The sequence below is a fragment of the Erythrolamprus reginae genome, chromosome 8 (genome assembly GCF_031021105.1).
Source record: "Erythrolamprus reginae isolate rEryReg1 chromosome 8, rEryReg1.hap1, whole genome shotgun sequence".
NCBI classification, from domain to species: Eukaryota; Metazoa; Chordata; class Lepidosauria; order Squamata; family Dipsadidae; genus Erythrolamprus; species Erythrolamprus reginae.
In genome coordinates, this window is record NC_091957.1 from 57454294 (window position 1) to 57467857 (window position 13564).

Consider the following 13564-nt stretch of genomic DNA (forward strand, 5'->3'; position numbering starts at 1 on the left):
CCCAACTAACTTCAGATTGTGTCCCCTTGTTCTCGTGTTCACTTTCCTATTAAAAACACTCCCCTCCTGGACCTTATTTAACCCTTTCACATGTTTAAATGTTTCGATCATGTCCCCCCTTTTCCTTCTGTCCTCCAGACTATACAGATTGAGTTCATGAAGTCTTTCCTGATACGTTTTATGCTTAAGACCTTCCACCATTCTTGTAGCCCGTCTTTGGACCCCTTCAATTTTGTCAATATCTTTTTGTAGGTGAGGTCTCCAGAACTGAACACAGTATTCCAAATGGGGTCTCACCAGCATTCTATATAGCGGGATCATAATCTCCCTCTTCCTGCTTGTTATACCTCTAGCTATGCAGCCAAGCAGAAGGAGGAGGAGGAGGAGGAGGAAGAAGGAGAAGAAGAGCTAAAGAGTTAAATAAAGTTCAGGAGAGGTTTTTAAATAGGAAAGTGAACCCAAGAACAAGGGGGCACAATCTGAGGTTAGTTGGGGGAAAGATCAGAAGCAACGTGAGAAAATATTATTTGACTGAAAGAGTAGTAGATGCTTGGAACAAACTTTCAGCAGACATGGGAAAACTCCTCAGCCAAGCACAGGTCTGGTTGAAAGTCGAAGTTGTCTGAGAAGAGACCGTCGGACTCTGTTGTGGTTATCTCCCGCCCAGCTCCTGCCCCAAGGAATGTGGAGGTGGAGGTGGATGTGGGGGAGACATCCACATGCAGCAGGCCTGTTTTGCTCCCAGTAGAATCTGCCGACGAAGCCTCCTCTGACCAAGGAAGAGTGAGTGACAGGGAAAAGGGGAGTTTGGCAGACAGTCCAGGAGGAGATCAGTCATGTGTATCATCCCTGGATTCTGAACAAGAATTAATGACACATCCACGCATGCGTAGAGTGATGCATAGGAGACAACAACTGAAGGATTATTACAAGAGAAAATGAGGCCGCCTGTGGTTGGGTGGGGCTGCTGTAATTAGTGCTACAGATAAAAGTGCAGCCTGGTGTTTGAGCCTCATGGCAGTTTATCTGATTCATTGTTTCGTCAAGATCGTGGTTTTTGCTCTTCAGTATTGAGTGTATGGACTCTCTGGACTTTAGAATTGGACTCAATTTCCCAGTTATTGGGTGAGCAATTGGATTGCATTTAACCTGTGCCTTGTGTGTACCAGAAAATCCCTGTGACATTTAAAAAGGGAGCTGTTTCTGTTTTTCTGTTTATAAAAACTTTTGGGTTTTCCTTTTATCGTGTGGTGTGTGTCTTCCTGGAGTAATTACCCTGTAATTACGGGCGGTTGAAACACACCGGCAGAACAGACTCTAAAGCGAATTGTTAGAGCGGATCGCAAGAATGCAGCTCCTAAAATCACTGCAGAGCTCAATAGACACGTACAGGAACCCAGTTTCCACAAAAACTGTTCGAAGGGAGCTTCACTAACCTGGATTCCAGGGAAGAGCTGCAAGGGGTTTCCATTTTTTGGTCCACCCCCATGGGGCAACAGTTTGCATGCCGGCAGTTGTGGCTCCGCGTGCCACCTGTGGCACCCATGCCATAGGTTCCCCATCACTGTCCTAAGCATTTTTGGGCCTTAGAAATTTTGAGGTGCGTGGCCGGAGAATTCTGAGAGTTGGAAGTAAGTCCACAGACCTTTGAAAGTTGCTGAGGTTGAGAAATGCTGCTTTGGAAGACAAAGGCAAAAACAGGAAATAAAAAAGAAACAAGGGGGTTAATGGTCCTCGAAAGGAGCTGGTGTTTGCTGTTTTCTATCGGGTGAAAATACATTCGGTGGGGATTTAATCTGATCCTGCAGCCTTGCGCAGAGGTTTAAAGAGAAGAGACGAAAAACGAGGGACCGGAAAATGATGTGTCCCTTTCCTTTGCTAGAGTTTGGGGAGGGGGGACAGGCAGCTCTCCACCTCTGAACAGTTCATGTCCAGGCGCGATTTCACTACCTACCCAGGTGCAGTGGCATAATTGCGCTGGACTCCCCTAGCGTTTGGAGCCATGGGGGGCAAGCACAGGTCACCCTTCCACCTTAACAGCCCACCTCTGGATGGATGGATGGATGCATAGATAGATGGATGGATGGATGGATGGATGGATAGATGGATCAATGGATCGATAGATAGATGGATCGATAAGTTGATATAGATAGATAGACAAACAGACAGACAGATACAAATAGATGGATGGATAGATGGATCGATAGGTTGATATAGACAGATAGATAGATAGATAGATAGATAGATAGATAGATAGATAGATAGATAGATAGATATAGATAGACAGACAGACAGACAGACAGACAGATATAAATAGATGGATGGATGGATGGATAGAAAGATAGATAGTTAGATAGATAGATAGATAGATATGGATAGATAGATAGATAGATAGATAGATAGATAGATAGATAGATATAGACAGACAGACAGACAGACAGACAGACAGATAGATATAAATAGATGGATGGATGGATAGAAAGATAGATAGATAGATATGGATAGATAGATAGATAGATAGATGATAGATAGATAGATGATAGATAGATAGATATGGATAGACAGATAAATAGATGATAGATAGATGATAGGTAGGTAGGTAGATAGATAGATAGGTAGGTAGGTAGGTAGGTAGGTAGATAAATAGATAAATGGACAGATAGACTGATAGACAGACAGACAGACAGGTAGGTAGGTAGATGTGGCCAACTTGACATCACTCATGTCAAGGGTTAGGGTTAGGGTGCCTAGCCTCTTCTCACCTCTAAGAGATACAATTTCCCTCTCTATTTACTATTACTGAACATCCAAAATATACTCTTTAATTCTATGTATATATGCCATACCTGTACATACATATTACATACAGGCACACAAAGATATACATTGCTCAAAAAACTAAAGAGAACACTTAAACAGAAAACAACTCCAAGTAAATCAAACATCTGTGAAATTAAACTGTCCACTTAGGAAGCCCAGAAGGGAAAAAAAGAAAAAAAATCAATTTTTTTTCCTACTGGTCCTGCATACCTGACCAAATTTTTTCTACCAGTTCTGCGTACCTGACTGTACCCGTAGAAGCCCATCACTGCAACCGTGTTACTAATGGAACAACTGCAGTGATGAACCAGTTGCAGGGCCATATCCCCGTTGGCCCCTCCAGAGGCATCTTTTTAACAATCCACATCCTTACAATTTGATGGATCGCTCTGTGTCACTCTCGTCCCCTTCCTGGCCTGGCTCCAGAGAGGCTCCTGGTGGCGACTGCAAATCCAGCGTCCTTTGGGAGCGTTTGCAAAGATGCTCCGGTCTTTTTAAAAAACACCCATTTGCCTCTTAATTAAAGGCCCCCGCGTTCTTGTGATGCCGTATATAAATATGTGCATTTGCTGTGAAGATGCTAATCAAGAGGAAAGGAAGGAGGAAAAGAGGCTTAATTAAGCAGCTTGGGCCTCCCCCTCCGTCCTCCACTCTGGTTTTACGAGCGGCCACTTGTTCCGAGGTCTTATTAAAGTCGGGGCCAGACAAATTAATGCTCCGTTTCCCCGAGAATGTTGCTTTTGGCTCCAGTCACGAGGGTCACAAGCCCAACAACGGTCACTAATTGTGCGAATCACCTTTAGAAAAAGCCAATCGTGTGAAGGGTTTATTCCTGGATGGCTCTGTGGATTTATTTCTTTTTTTAAAAGAAATTCTTGCAAAAAACCATCTGTGCATCATGAAGCAACTTGTTGGGAATTTAGCTTCCGATTGTCTGCAGCTGAATGTAAGATACTGTATTTATTGGAGTATAACATGCACCTTTTTCCTCCTTAAAAGAGGCTGATAATTTGGGTGCGTCTTATACTCTGAATATAACTTTTTTTTTCCAGCCCTAACTAGCTGCTAACGATCTTCCCAGCTCTTACCTTGCAGGCTCTTTCATTGTTACTCCCTGCGAAGAATGTTTTCCAAGCCTTAAGTCTTTCCAGGGTTTTTTCCATTGCTCTACTTGCTCCGAATGTTTCTTTCCAGCCCTAACTAGGTGCTAACAATATTCCCAGCTCTTACCATCTTGCAGGCTCTTTCATTGTTACTCTCTGCGAAGAATGTTTTCCAAGCCCTAAGTCTTTGCAGGGTTTTTTCATTGCTCTAACTTGCTCCAAATATTTCTTTCCAGCTGATGTCCCCAGCTCTTACTGGCCTGCAAGTTCTTTCATTGTTACTCTCTCCAAATAAAGTTGTTTTAAAGCCCTAACCAGGGATAAAATAATGTGCTGGCTAAGGATGCTAGCCAGATGAATTCTTTCCCCTACGGTACTTCCAAAATTCTGGCCCCAGTTGTCATAAATTGAGACCTACATACACTTCAGCTTTCTTGCAATTAATCCATCACCCACCCACACTCCGACCCCTTTCTTGCTGTCACATTTAGTCTAGGAAATGTGTTTGGGGCAGACACAATCTAGAGATAAAAATTAAGTACAGTATTTGCTTTGCTTTGCAGGATTTGCCTAAGAAAATCCCTTTATTCTAGCAAAGATGGAGATCATCCAAGGACATGGGGTGAGGTATCATCAATATGCTGATGATACCCAGCTTTACATCTCCACCCCATGTCCAGTCAACGAAGCGGTGGAAGTGATGTGCCGGTGCCTGGAGGATGTTGGGGCCTGGATGGGTGTCAACAGACTCAAACTCAACCCGGATAAGACGGAGTGGCTGTGGGTTTGGCCTCCCAAGGACAATCCCATCTGTCCGTCCATTACCCGGGGGGGGGGATTATTGACCCCCTCAGAGAGGGTCCGCAACTTGGGCGTCCTCCTCGATCCACAGCTCACATTAGAGAACCATCTCTCAGCTGTGGCGAGGGGGGCGTTTGCCCAGGTTCGCCTGGTGCACCAGTTGCGGCCCTATCTGGATCGGGAGTCACTGCTCACAGTCACTCATGCCCTCATCACCTCGAGGTTCGACTACTGTAATGCTCTCTACATGGGGCTACCTTTGAAAAGTGTTCGGAAACTTCAGATCGTGCAGAATGCAGCTGCGAGAGCAGTCATGGGCTTACCTAGGTATGCCCATGTTTCACCATCACTCCACAGTCTGCATTGGCTGCCGATCAATTTCCAGTCACAATTCAAAGTGTTGGTTATGACCTTTAAAGCCCTTCATGGCACTGGACCAGAATATCTCCGAGACCGCCTCCTGCCGCATGAATCCCAGCGACCGATTAGGTCCCACAGAATTGGCCTTCTCCGGGTCCCGTCAACTAAACAATGTCGGTTGGCGGGCCCCAGGGGAAGAGCCTTCTCTGTGGCAGCACCGGCTCTCTGGAACCAACTCTCCCCAGAGATTAGAACTGCCCCTACTCTTCCTGCCTTCCGTAAACTCCTTAAAACCCACCTTTGCCCTCAGGCATGGGGGAACTGAAATATCTCCCCCGGGCATGTTCAATTTTATACATGGTATGCTTGTGTGTGTGTCTGTTAGTATATGGGGTTCTTTTAAATCTTTAAATATTTTAAAGTTATTTGGATTATTTATGATTTGTTCTATCTTGTTGTGAGCTGCCCCGAATCTTTGGAGAGGGGCGGCATACAAATCTAAATAATAAATAAATAAACAAATAAACAAACAAATAAATAAATAAAGATGTCCTTTTATCTTCCCTTTTCTTCGTCCTCGAAGAACCACTTCTGTTTGCATTTTCAAGAATACAAACAACAACAACCCCAAAACACTCTTTGAGACAACCAATGGCTTCGATGACCAACAATCTTCCTAGACTTTTTATTCTAGCAGCTCCCACACTTTAGGGTTTATGCTAAAGGCACTTCTGCTATTTTTGTTTCTTGTTCTTTAATTTTTTAAATGTAACCCATTGGATGTGCCCTAGTCTTTAAAATCAACTCAGTAACTTTATTTAATAAAATGTTTGCCTTACTTAGCAGAGATTTTGTAGACTTCTCTCTCTCTCTCTCTCTCTCTCTGTCTGTCTCTCTTTTCCCACCAAGAAACAGGTGTGAATCAATGTGCTAGAAACAGTTTTTCTCGGTGAGCTTTAAAATGTTCGTATTTCGTTGGCTCTTCGCATTTTGGCCGTGAATTATTTAAAGCTGCTGCAATATTGAAGGACCCTCCGGGCATGAAATATGTCTTCCCCATGAGGTCATGAGGTCAGGAAGGTTTACATTTAAACAATACCTTTCTATATATATATTTTTTTTTCTTATATGGTATTTTGAAAGCACATCACACATTTATTAAAAATTGGTTTCCAAGCTGTCCCAACCTTGCTGAAAATTACTTTTTAAAAAGTCTTTGTATCTCTCTATGCATTTGGGAAGAGTTTTCTAGCCTTTTTTAAAAGTCCACCCTGTATGCGAAAATGATCCTTTATTCCATCATAAATTTGAAGTAACTCTACATTCTAGATAATGTTTCATGGTGCTGTATACTAAAGGTGCCTTCTCCAGGTTGATATTCCTGGAGGCGTCTATAATATGGTAAATGATTTAGCTTTACTAGATAAATGGTCAAAGCAATGGAAACTTCAGTTTAATGTTTCCAAATGTAAAATGATGCACTTGGGGAAAAGGAATCCTCAATCTGAGTATTGTATTGGCAGTTCTGTGTTAGCAAAAACTTCAGAAGAGAAGGATTTAGGGGTAGTGATTTCTGACAGTCTCAAAATGGGTGAACAGTGCAGTCAGGCGGTAGGGAAAGCAAGTAGGATGCTTGGCTGCATAGCTAAAGGTATAACAAGCAGGAAGAGGGAGATTGTGGCCCCGCTTTATAGAGCGCTGGTGAGACCACATTTGGAATAATACTGTGTTCAGTTCTGGAGACCTACAAAAAGAGATTGACAAAATTGAACGGGTCCAAAGACGGGCTACAAGAATGGTGGAAGGTCTTAAGCATAAAACGTATCAGGAAAGACTCAATGAACTCAACCTGTATAGTCTGGAGGACAGAAGGAAAAGGGGGGAAATGATTGAAACATTTAAATATATTAAAGGGTTAAATAAGGTTCAGGAGGGAAGTGTTTTTAATAGGAAAGTGAACACAAGAACAAGGGGACACAATCTGAAGTTAGTTGGGGGAAAGATCAAAAGCAACATGAGAAAATATTATTTCACTGAAAGAGTAGTAGATCCTTGGAACAAACTTCCAGCAGACGTTGTTGGTAAATCCACAGTAACTGAATTGAAACATGCCTGGGATAAACATAGATCCATCCTAAGATAAAATACAGGAAATAGTTTAAGGGCAGACTAGATGGACATGAGGTCTTTTTCTGCCATCAGTCTTCTATGTTTCTATGTTTGTAAAAATTCCCTTTTCAGTTACAACATCGTATAAATTTTAGTCTTTTCAACCAGGTCTTTCTCTTTTGGTGCATTTGTACATTATAGCCCACATCTTGGGCTATAATAAATGGAGCCTTTGTATTTGCTTTCTATTTTCTTTTGGGGGGGGGGGGAGCCATTCGCTCCCCTTCCTTCATCAGTATTCTGCAAGCACCATCCACCTTCCCGAAAGAGGCCGACCCAGCGAACAACCTGGAAGATTTAAATCTGCACTAAAAGCCCCGGGGACATTAAGAAGACAAAACATGAACCACAGAGTAAACATTAACATATATTAACATTTTGATTACACCTGTAGAAAGGGGGGAATGGACCCGGCTAATGCTATTAAAAAGTTTATGTCCTATACACCCCCAGATCAGTGGTTCTCAACCTGGGAGGTGGGACCCCTTTGGGGGTCGAAGGACCCTTTCACAGGGGTCACCCAGGACCCTGGGGGAGAAAAGACAAATTTCCCCTGGTGTTAGGAACTAAAGCGTCTATCCTGGCGCCTTGAAACCAGAGATGGGCAGGAAATGAAATGGCGTTGTGTGCGCAGCACCATCACCACTGGGTGATGTAGTATCATCTTCTGTTCTGTCGGGCTCTCTGGTAGACTCCTCCCAAAAATTCACAGGTACAAATTTCAGACACACACGTTTGAAAATTCAAAACAATGTTCTTTATAATGAAAATGCACTTAAACCAAGCCCTCTTTTGGTATAGCCAAGAGCCCTGGTCTCCAAACAAACTGGTAATTTGTACAAGTCCCTGATCAGTTCTGTGATACTTAGCTTGCAGCTGGGAGGCAATTCACAGTCCTTCTTCTTTCACAAAGTGAAACACACTTTGCTCTGGTTTAGTTTCAAAGCGGGGAAAAATCAGCACACAAAAAGTCAAAGTCAGTAAAGCAGTCACAAAACACAAGGATCAGATAATCCTCCACAATGGCCAAACCCACTCACTAATGACCACAGCCCCACCCAACCACAGGTGGCCTCATTTTCTTTGATAATAATCTCTCAGTTGTTGCTGCCTATGCATCGCTCTCCGCATGCGTGGCTGTTTCATTAACTCTTGTTCTGAATCCAAAGAGGAGCTAGATAATTGATCTCCTTCTGAGCTGTCTGCCCCACTCTCCTCCTCCCTGTTACTCATGTCTTCTTGGTCTGAGGAGCCTTCATCAGCAGATTCCACCGTGGGCAAAACAGGCCTGCAGCATGTGATGTCTCCCCCACATTCACAGTCCTTGGGGCAGGAGCTGGGCCAGAGCTAACCACAACAATCACCTAACCCCCAAAATTTTACCCTTAGACCATCCATTGTTGACCTCTTCCGATTCCTAAGAGGTCAGTAAGGGGCGTGCATAAGTGCACCAGCGTGCCTTCCGTCCCCTGTCCTAATGTTTCTCTCTTACTAGTATCATGTATATAAATATTATTACAGTGATACCTTGTCTTACGAACGCCTCTTCTAACGAACTTTTTGAGATACGAACCCGGTGTTTAAGATTTTTTTTGCCTCTTCTTCCGAACTATTTTCACCTTACGAACCCAAGCTGCCGCCGCTGGGGTGCCCCATCTCCGGACTTCCGTTGCCAGCTGAAGCGCTGGGAATACCCTGAGCCTCCCTTCGCTGGGATGCCCCGTCTCCGGTCTTCCGTTGCCAGCTGAAGTGCCCGTTCTCACGCTGCTGGCATTCCCCTGAGGCTCCCTTCGCTGGGATTCCCTTCATTTTTGCCGGCGCTGCTTTGAATCCCAGCGAGGGGAGCCTCAGGGGAATCCCAGCAGTGCAAGAACGGGCGCTTCAGCTGGCAACGGAAGTCCGGAGGTGGGGATTCCCAGCGGCGCAAGGCAAAAGAGGTGAGTTTTGGGAACGCATGCATAAGTCACTTTTCCATTGATTCCTATGGGAAACGTTGTTTCATCTTACGAATTTTTCTACTTACGGAACAAATTAATTTCGAAAGACGAGGTGCCACTGCATATCTTTGTATACCACCAATAGGTACTTGACAAAAGAAATGAAATTTAAAAAATAAATAATTCTGGAATTCTTGTGTTGGCATTTGGCACAGGGAAGATGTCTGTGGGGCATCACGGGGGTTTCTCCACAACCGGGTTTTTCTGCCTGTGGCTTTGCAGGGTGGGTGGGGCGGTGGGAAGCAGGACGCAGGAAAAGAAAGAGAGGGAATGAACTCCCACTGCCCGCCCCAAAAGGCAGAAACTCAACGGGAGGAAGGGAGCAGCTGTGTGCACCAGGTGCCGGAGCTCAACACATAATTAAATAGGAGATTGTGAAAGGCAACCGCTAGGCCTGATGTTTCAAGTGTGTGTGTATTCTGGAATTTATTTGCCAAAACCCACAATTGGGGGTATTTGGTGGGGGGGGTCAAAAGACGTGACCGCTTCTTATAGAATAGAATAGATTAGAATAAGAATAGAATAAGAATCAAATCAAATAAGAATAGAATAAGAATAGAATAGAATAGAATAAGAATAGAATAGAATAAGAATCGAATAGAATAAGAATCGAATAAGAATAGAATAGAATAAGAATAGAATAAGAATAGAATAAGAATAGAATAAGAATAGAATAGAATAGAATAAGAATAGAATAAGAATAGAATAAGAATAGAATAGAATAGATTAGAATAAGAATAGAATAAGAATAGAATAGAATAGATTAGAATAAAAATAGTATAGAAAAAAGAGAGAGGGAAAAAATGTGTTGCAAGAATTTTGTCTACAAAGTCAAATTAATTATTTTCGGTCTTTTAATTAATCTTTTAATGGCCCTGAAGCAATTCGCAATCTCTAAATCGAACAGGGAATTGCAAATTCACAACTTCTCCAGAACTGGGTATGTTCAGTTTAATGAGAAGAAGGACCAGGGGAGACATGATAGTATTCCAATATCTCAGGGGTTGCCACAAAGAAGGAGGAGTCAAGCTATTCTCCAAAGCACCTGAAGGTAGAACAAGAAGCAATGGGTGGAAACTAAACAAGGAGAGAAGCAACTTAAAACTAAAGAGAAATTTCCTGACAGTCAGAACAATTAATCAATAGAACAGAAGTTGCCTCCAGAAGTTGTGAATGCCCCAAACACTGGAAGTTTTTAAGCAGATGTTGGATAACCATCTGCCTGAAGTAGTGTAGGGGTTCCTGCTTAGGCAGGGGGTTAGACTAGAAGACCTCCAAGGTCCCTTCCAATGTATTATTATTATAAATTTGACTTCAAATAAAAACCCGATTCGGTTTGCAGTTTCGAGACTCGCCAGAGAGTAGGGTTGGAAAAGATCAAGTCTTGAAAGCGATGCTTTGGCATTCCTGATTCCGTGGTGGTTTTTTCTCTCTCTCTGTTGCAGATCAGCAAGTTGTGTGGCTCTTCCCACCAGAGGCAACACCGGTCAGTGTGGAACCCCGAAGACCATGTTGCTGACCAGGGGATGATGGGTGCCACTCTGGTGGAATCCCAAGAAACCTTGTCTGGTCGAAAGAGGTGGGTGCACAGTTTTGGACTTGGTGGTGACCAAAAGGCAAAAAGAGAACTCCTTGGCCATTCTGACTATGATTTATTTATTTTATTTATTTATTTGTTTTGTCCAATACACAATGAGGGTTATAGAGGATATAATCAGGTACAATGTATTAAATGGAGGAGAAAACAAAGGAGTGAAATATAACTATGAGAGAATAGCTGGAAAAGATAAAGGGATAGAAGAGAAGATATAGGAAATATAGGAGAGACAATAGGACAGGGGGCACTCTGGTGCACTTATGTATGCCCATTACTGACCTCTTAGGAACTTGGTGAGGTCAAGCGTGGATAGTCTAAGGGTGAAGTGTTGAGGGTTAGGAGATGATACTACAGAGTCCAGTAGTGAATTCCACGCTTCAACAACTGGATTACTAAAGTCGTATTTTTTACAGTCACGTTTGGAGCGGTTAATATTAAGTTTGAATCTGTTGTGTGCTCTTGTGTTGTTGTGGTTGAAGCTGAAGTAGTCTTTGACAGGCAGGACGTTGCAGCATATGATCTTGTGGGCAATACGTAGATCATGTTTGGGGCGTCTTAGTTCTAAGCTTTCTAGACCCAGGATTGTAAGTCTGGTTTCGTAGGGTGTTCTGTTACGGGGAGAGGAGTGAAGAGGTCTTCTGGTGAAGTATCTCTGGACATTTTCCACAATGAACCTTGTTTGGATAGGATGAGGGTTTGGGGCCTGTCACTTTGTTCGTTGCTAAGCCATAAGCAGACAGACAGGCCAAAGCACCCATTGTGTAGCCTTGGTGTGTAATTACAGCTGTATTTTGTGGCCTTGCAGCTTGGAACAAATATAGCAGGAAAGGGCTTTATATATATATATATATATAAAACCTGGCATTTAAATGGTCAGAGAATGTGATCATTAGTGTCAGAAGTTCTCGGGGGAAACAAAGCTGCAATTTTCAGCTCAGAAAACCACCCTGTCTTCTTCTCCTGTCCTTCCCCCACAAACACTCTTCTCCCCACCAGTCTCTGTGGGTTGAAACGCTTATTTCAACTCACTTCTTTTTTTTCTGGAAAAAGATCCTGACTAATAGCAGAGTAGCACATTCTGTGATTTGATTGATGATGTGGGACGCGTCTCCCCAGCGCATCTGTGTTTTAAGTGGCGGTCTGAAAAGAGAGCAAGTTGATTCCAGCCCAACTAGGGGTGGTACGTTCAAAAAAGTTCCATCTGGTTACGCTGCTAGGACCTTTTTAAAAAATAAAAAATAAAAAAAAACCCTCACCTTCTGTTGTGGTTAGCTCTGGCCCAGCTCCTGCCCCAAGGACTGTGGATGTGGGGGAGACATCCACATGCTGCAGGCCTTTTTTGCCCCCGGTGGAATCTGATGATGAAGGCTCCTCTGACCAAGAAGACATGAGTGACAGGGAGGAGGAGAGTGTGGCAGACAGTTCAGAAGGAGATCAATTATCTAGCTCCTCCTTGGATTCGGAACAAGAGTGAATGATACAGCCACGCATGCGGAGAGCGATACATAGGCAGCAACAACTGAGAGATTATTATCAAAGAAAATGAGGCCACCTGTGGTTGGGTGGGGCTGTGGTCATTAGTGAGGCTGCTATAAATAGCAGCCTGTGGGTTTGGCCATTGTGGAGGATTATCTGATCCTTGTGTTTCGTGACTGCTTTACTGACTTTGACCTTTTGTGTGCTGATTTTTCCCCGCTTTGAAACTAAACCAGAGCAAAGTGTGTTTCACTTTGTGAAAGAAGAAGGACTGTGAATTGCCTCCCAGCTGCAAGCTAAGTATCACAGAACTGATAAGGGACTTGTACAAATTACCAGTTTGTTTGGAGACCAGTGCTCTTTGCTATACCAAAAGAGGGCTTGGTTTAAGTGAATTTTCCTTATAAAGAACATTGTTTTGAATTTTCAAACGTGTGTGTGTCTGAAATTTGTACCTGTGAATTTTTGGGAGGATTCTACCAGAGAGCCCGACAGAACACCTTCAATAGAAATTATGCTGGAAAATAGGATTGTGCATTATCAGGAAAAACACATTTGAGTTGTACTTTTCCGCAGCGAAGGCGGTGGTGGTCCAGATTTGAAATAGCGGAAACCCCTGGAGGCATTGGAGTGACTTGCCTTGAAGATAAAACTTTAAAGCGAGGATGTCCAACCGTGGCAACTTTTAAGACTTGGGGACTTTCCGACTCCCAGAATTCTCCAGCTGGCCCAAAGGTTGTAAATTCAAGCATGTTCATGTAGTGACTTACTTGCTTACTTACAAGAAGTTATGATAGTCATCGGACCAGAAGTTATGATGGCATTGGACCAGAATACCTCCGGGACCGCTTTCTGCCGCACGAATCCCAGCGACCAGTTAGGTCCCACAGAGTTGGCCTTCTCTGGGTCCCGTCGACTAAACAATGCCGTTTGGCGGGATCCAGGGGAAGAGCCTTCTCTGTGGCGACCCCTACCCTCTGGAACCAGCTCCCCCCAGATATCAGAGTTGCCCCCACCCTCCTTGCCTTTCGTAAGCTCCTTAAAACCCACCTCTGTCGTGGGTTTGAGATATTCCCTCCCCCCTAGGCTTATAAAAAAATTTATGCATGGTATGTCTGTATGTATGATTGGTTTCTTAAATTGGGGTTTCTTTTTAAATTAACTTAAATATTAGATTTGTTTACATTGTTTTGTTACTGTTGTTAGCCGTCCCGAGTCTGTGGAGAGGGGCGGCATACAAA

General features: G+C 43.4%; 1 protein-coding gene across 1 annotated transcript in view; it reads left to right on the forward strand.

Moving 5' to 3' along the window:
• GPC3 (glypican 3) overlaps nucleotides 1–13564 on the forward strand; it is an 86077-nt gene that overhangs the window by 47105 nt on the left and 25408 nt on the right. Inside the window, exon 4 of the mRNA XM_070760029.1 lies at nucleotides 10696–10829. Within this exon, the coding sequence (XP_070616130.1) occupies nucleotides 10696–10829 (134 nt within the window). The remainder of the gene's footprint in view (nucleotides 1–10695; nucleotides 10830–13564) is intronic.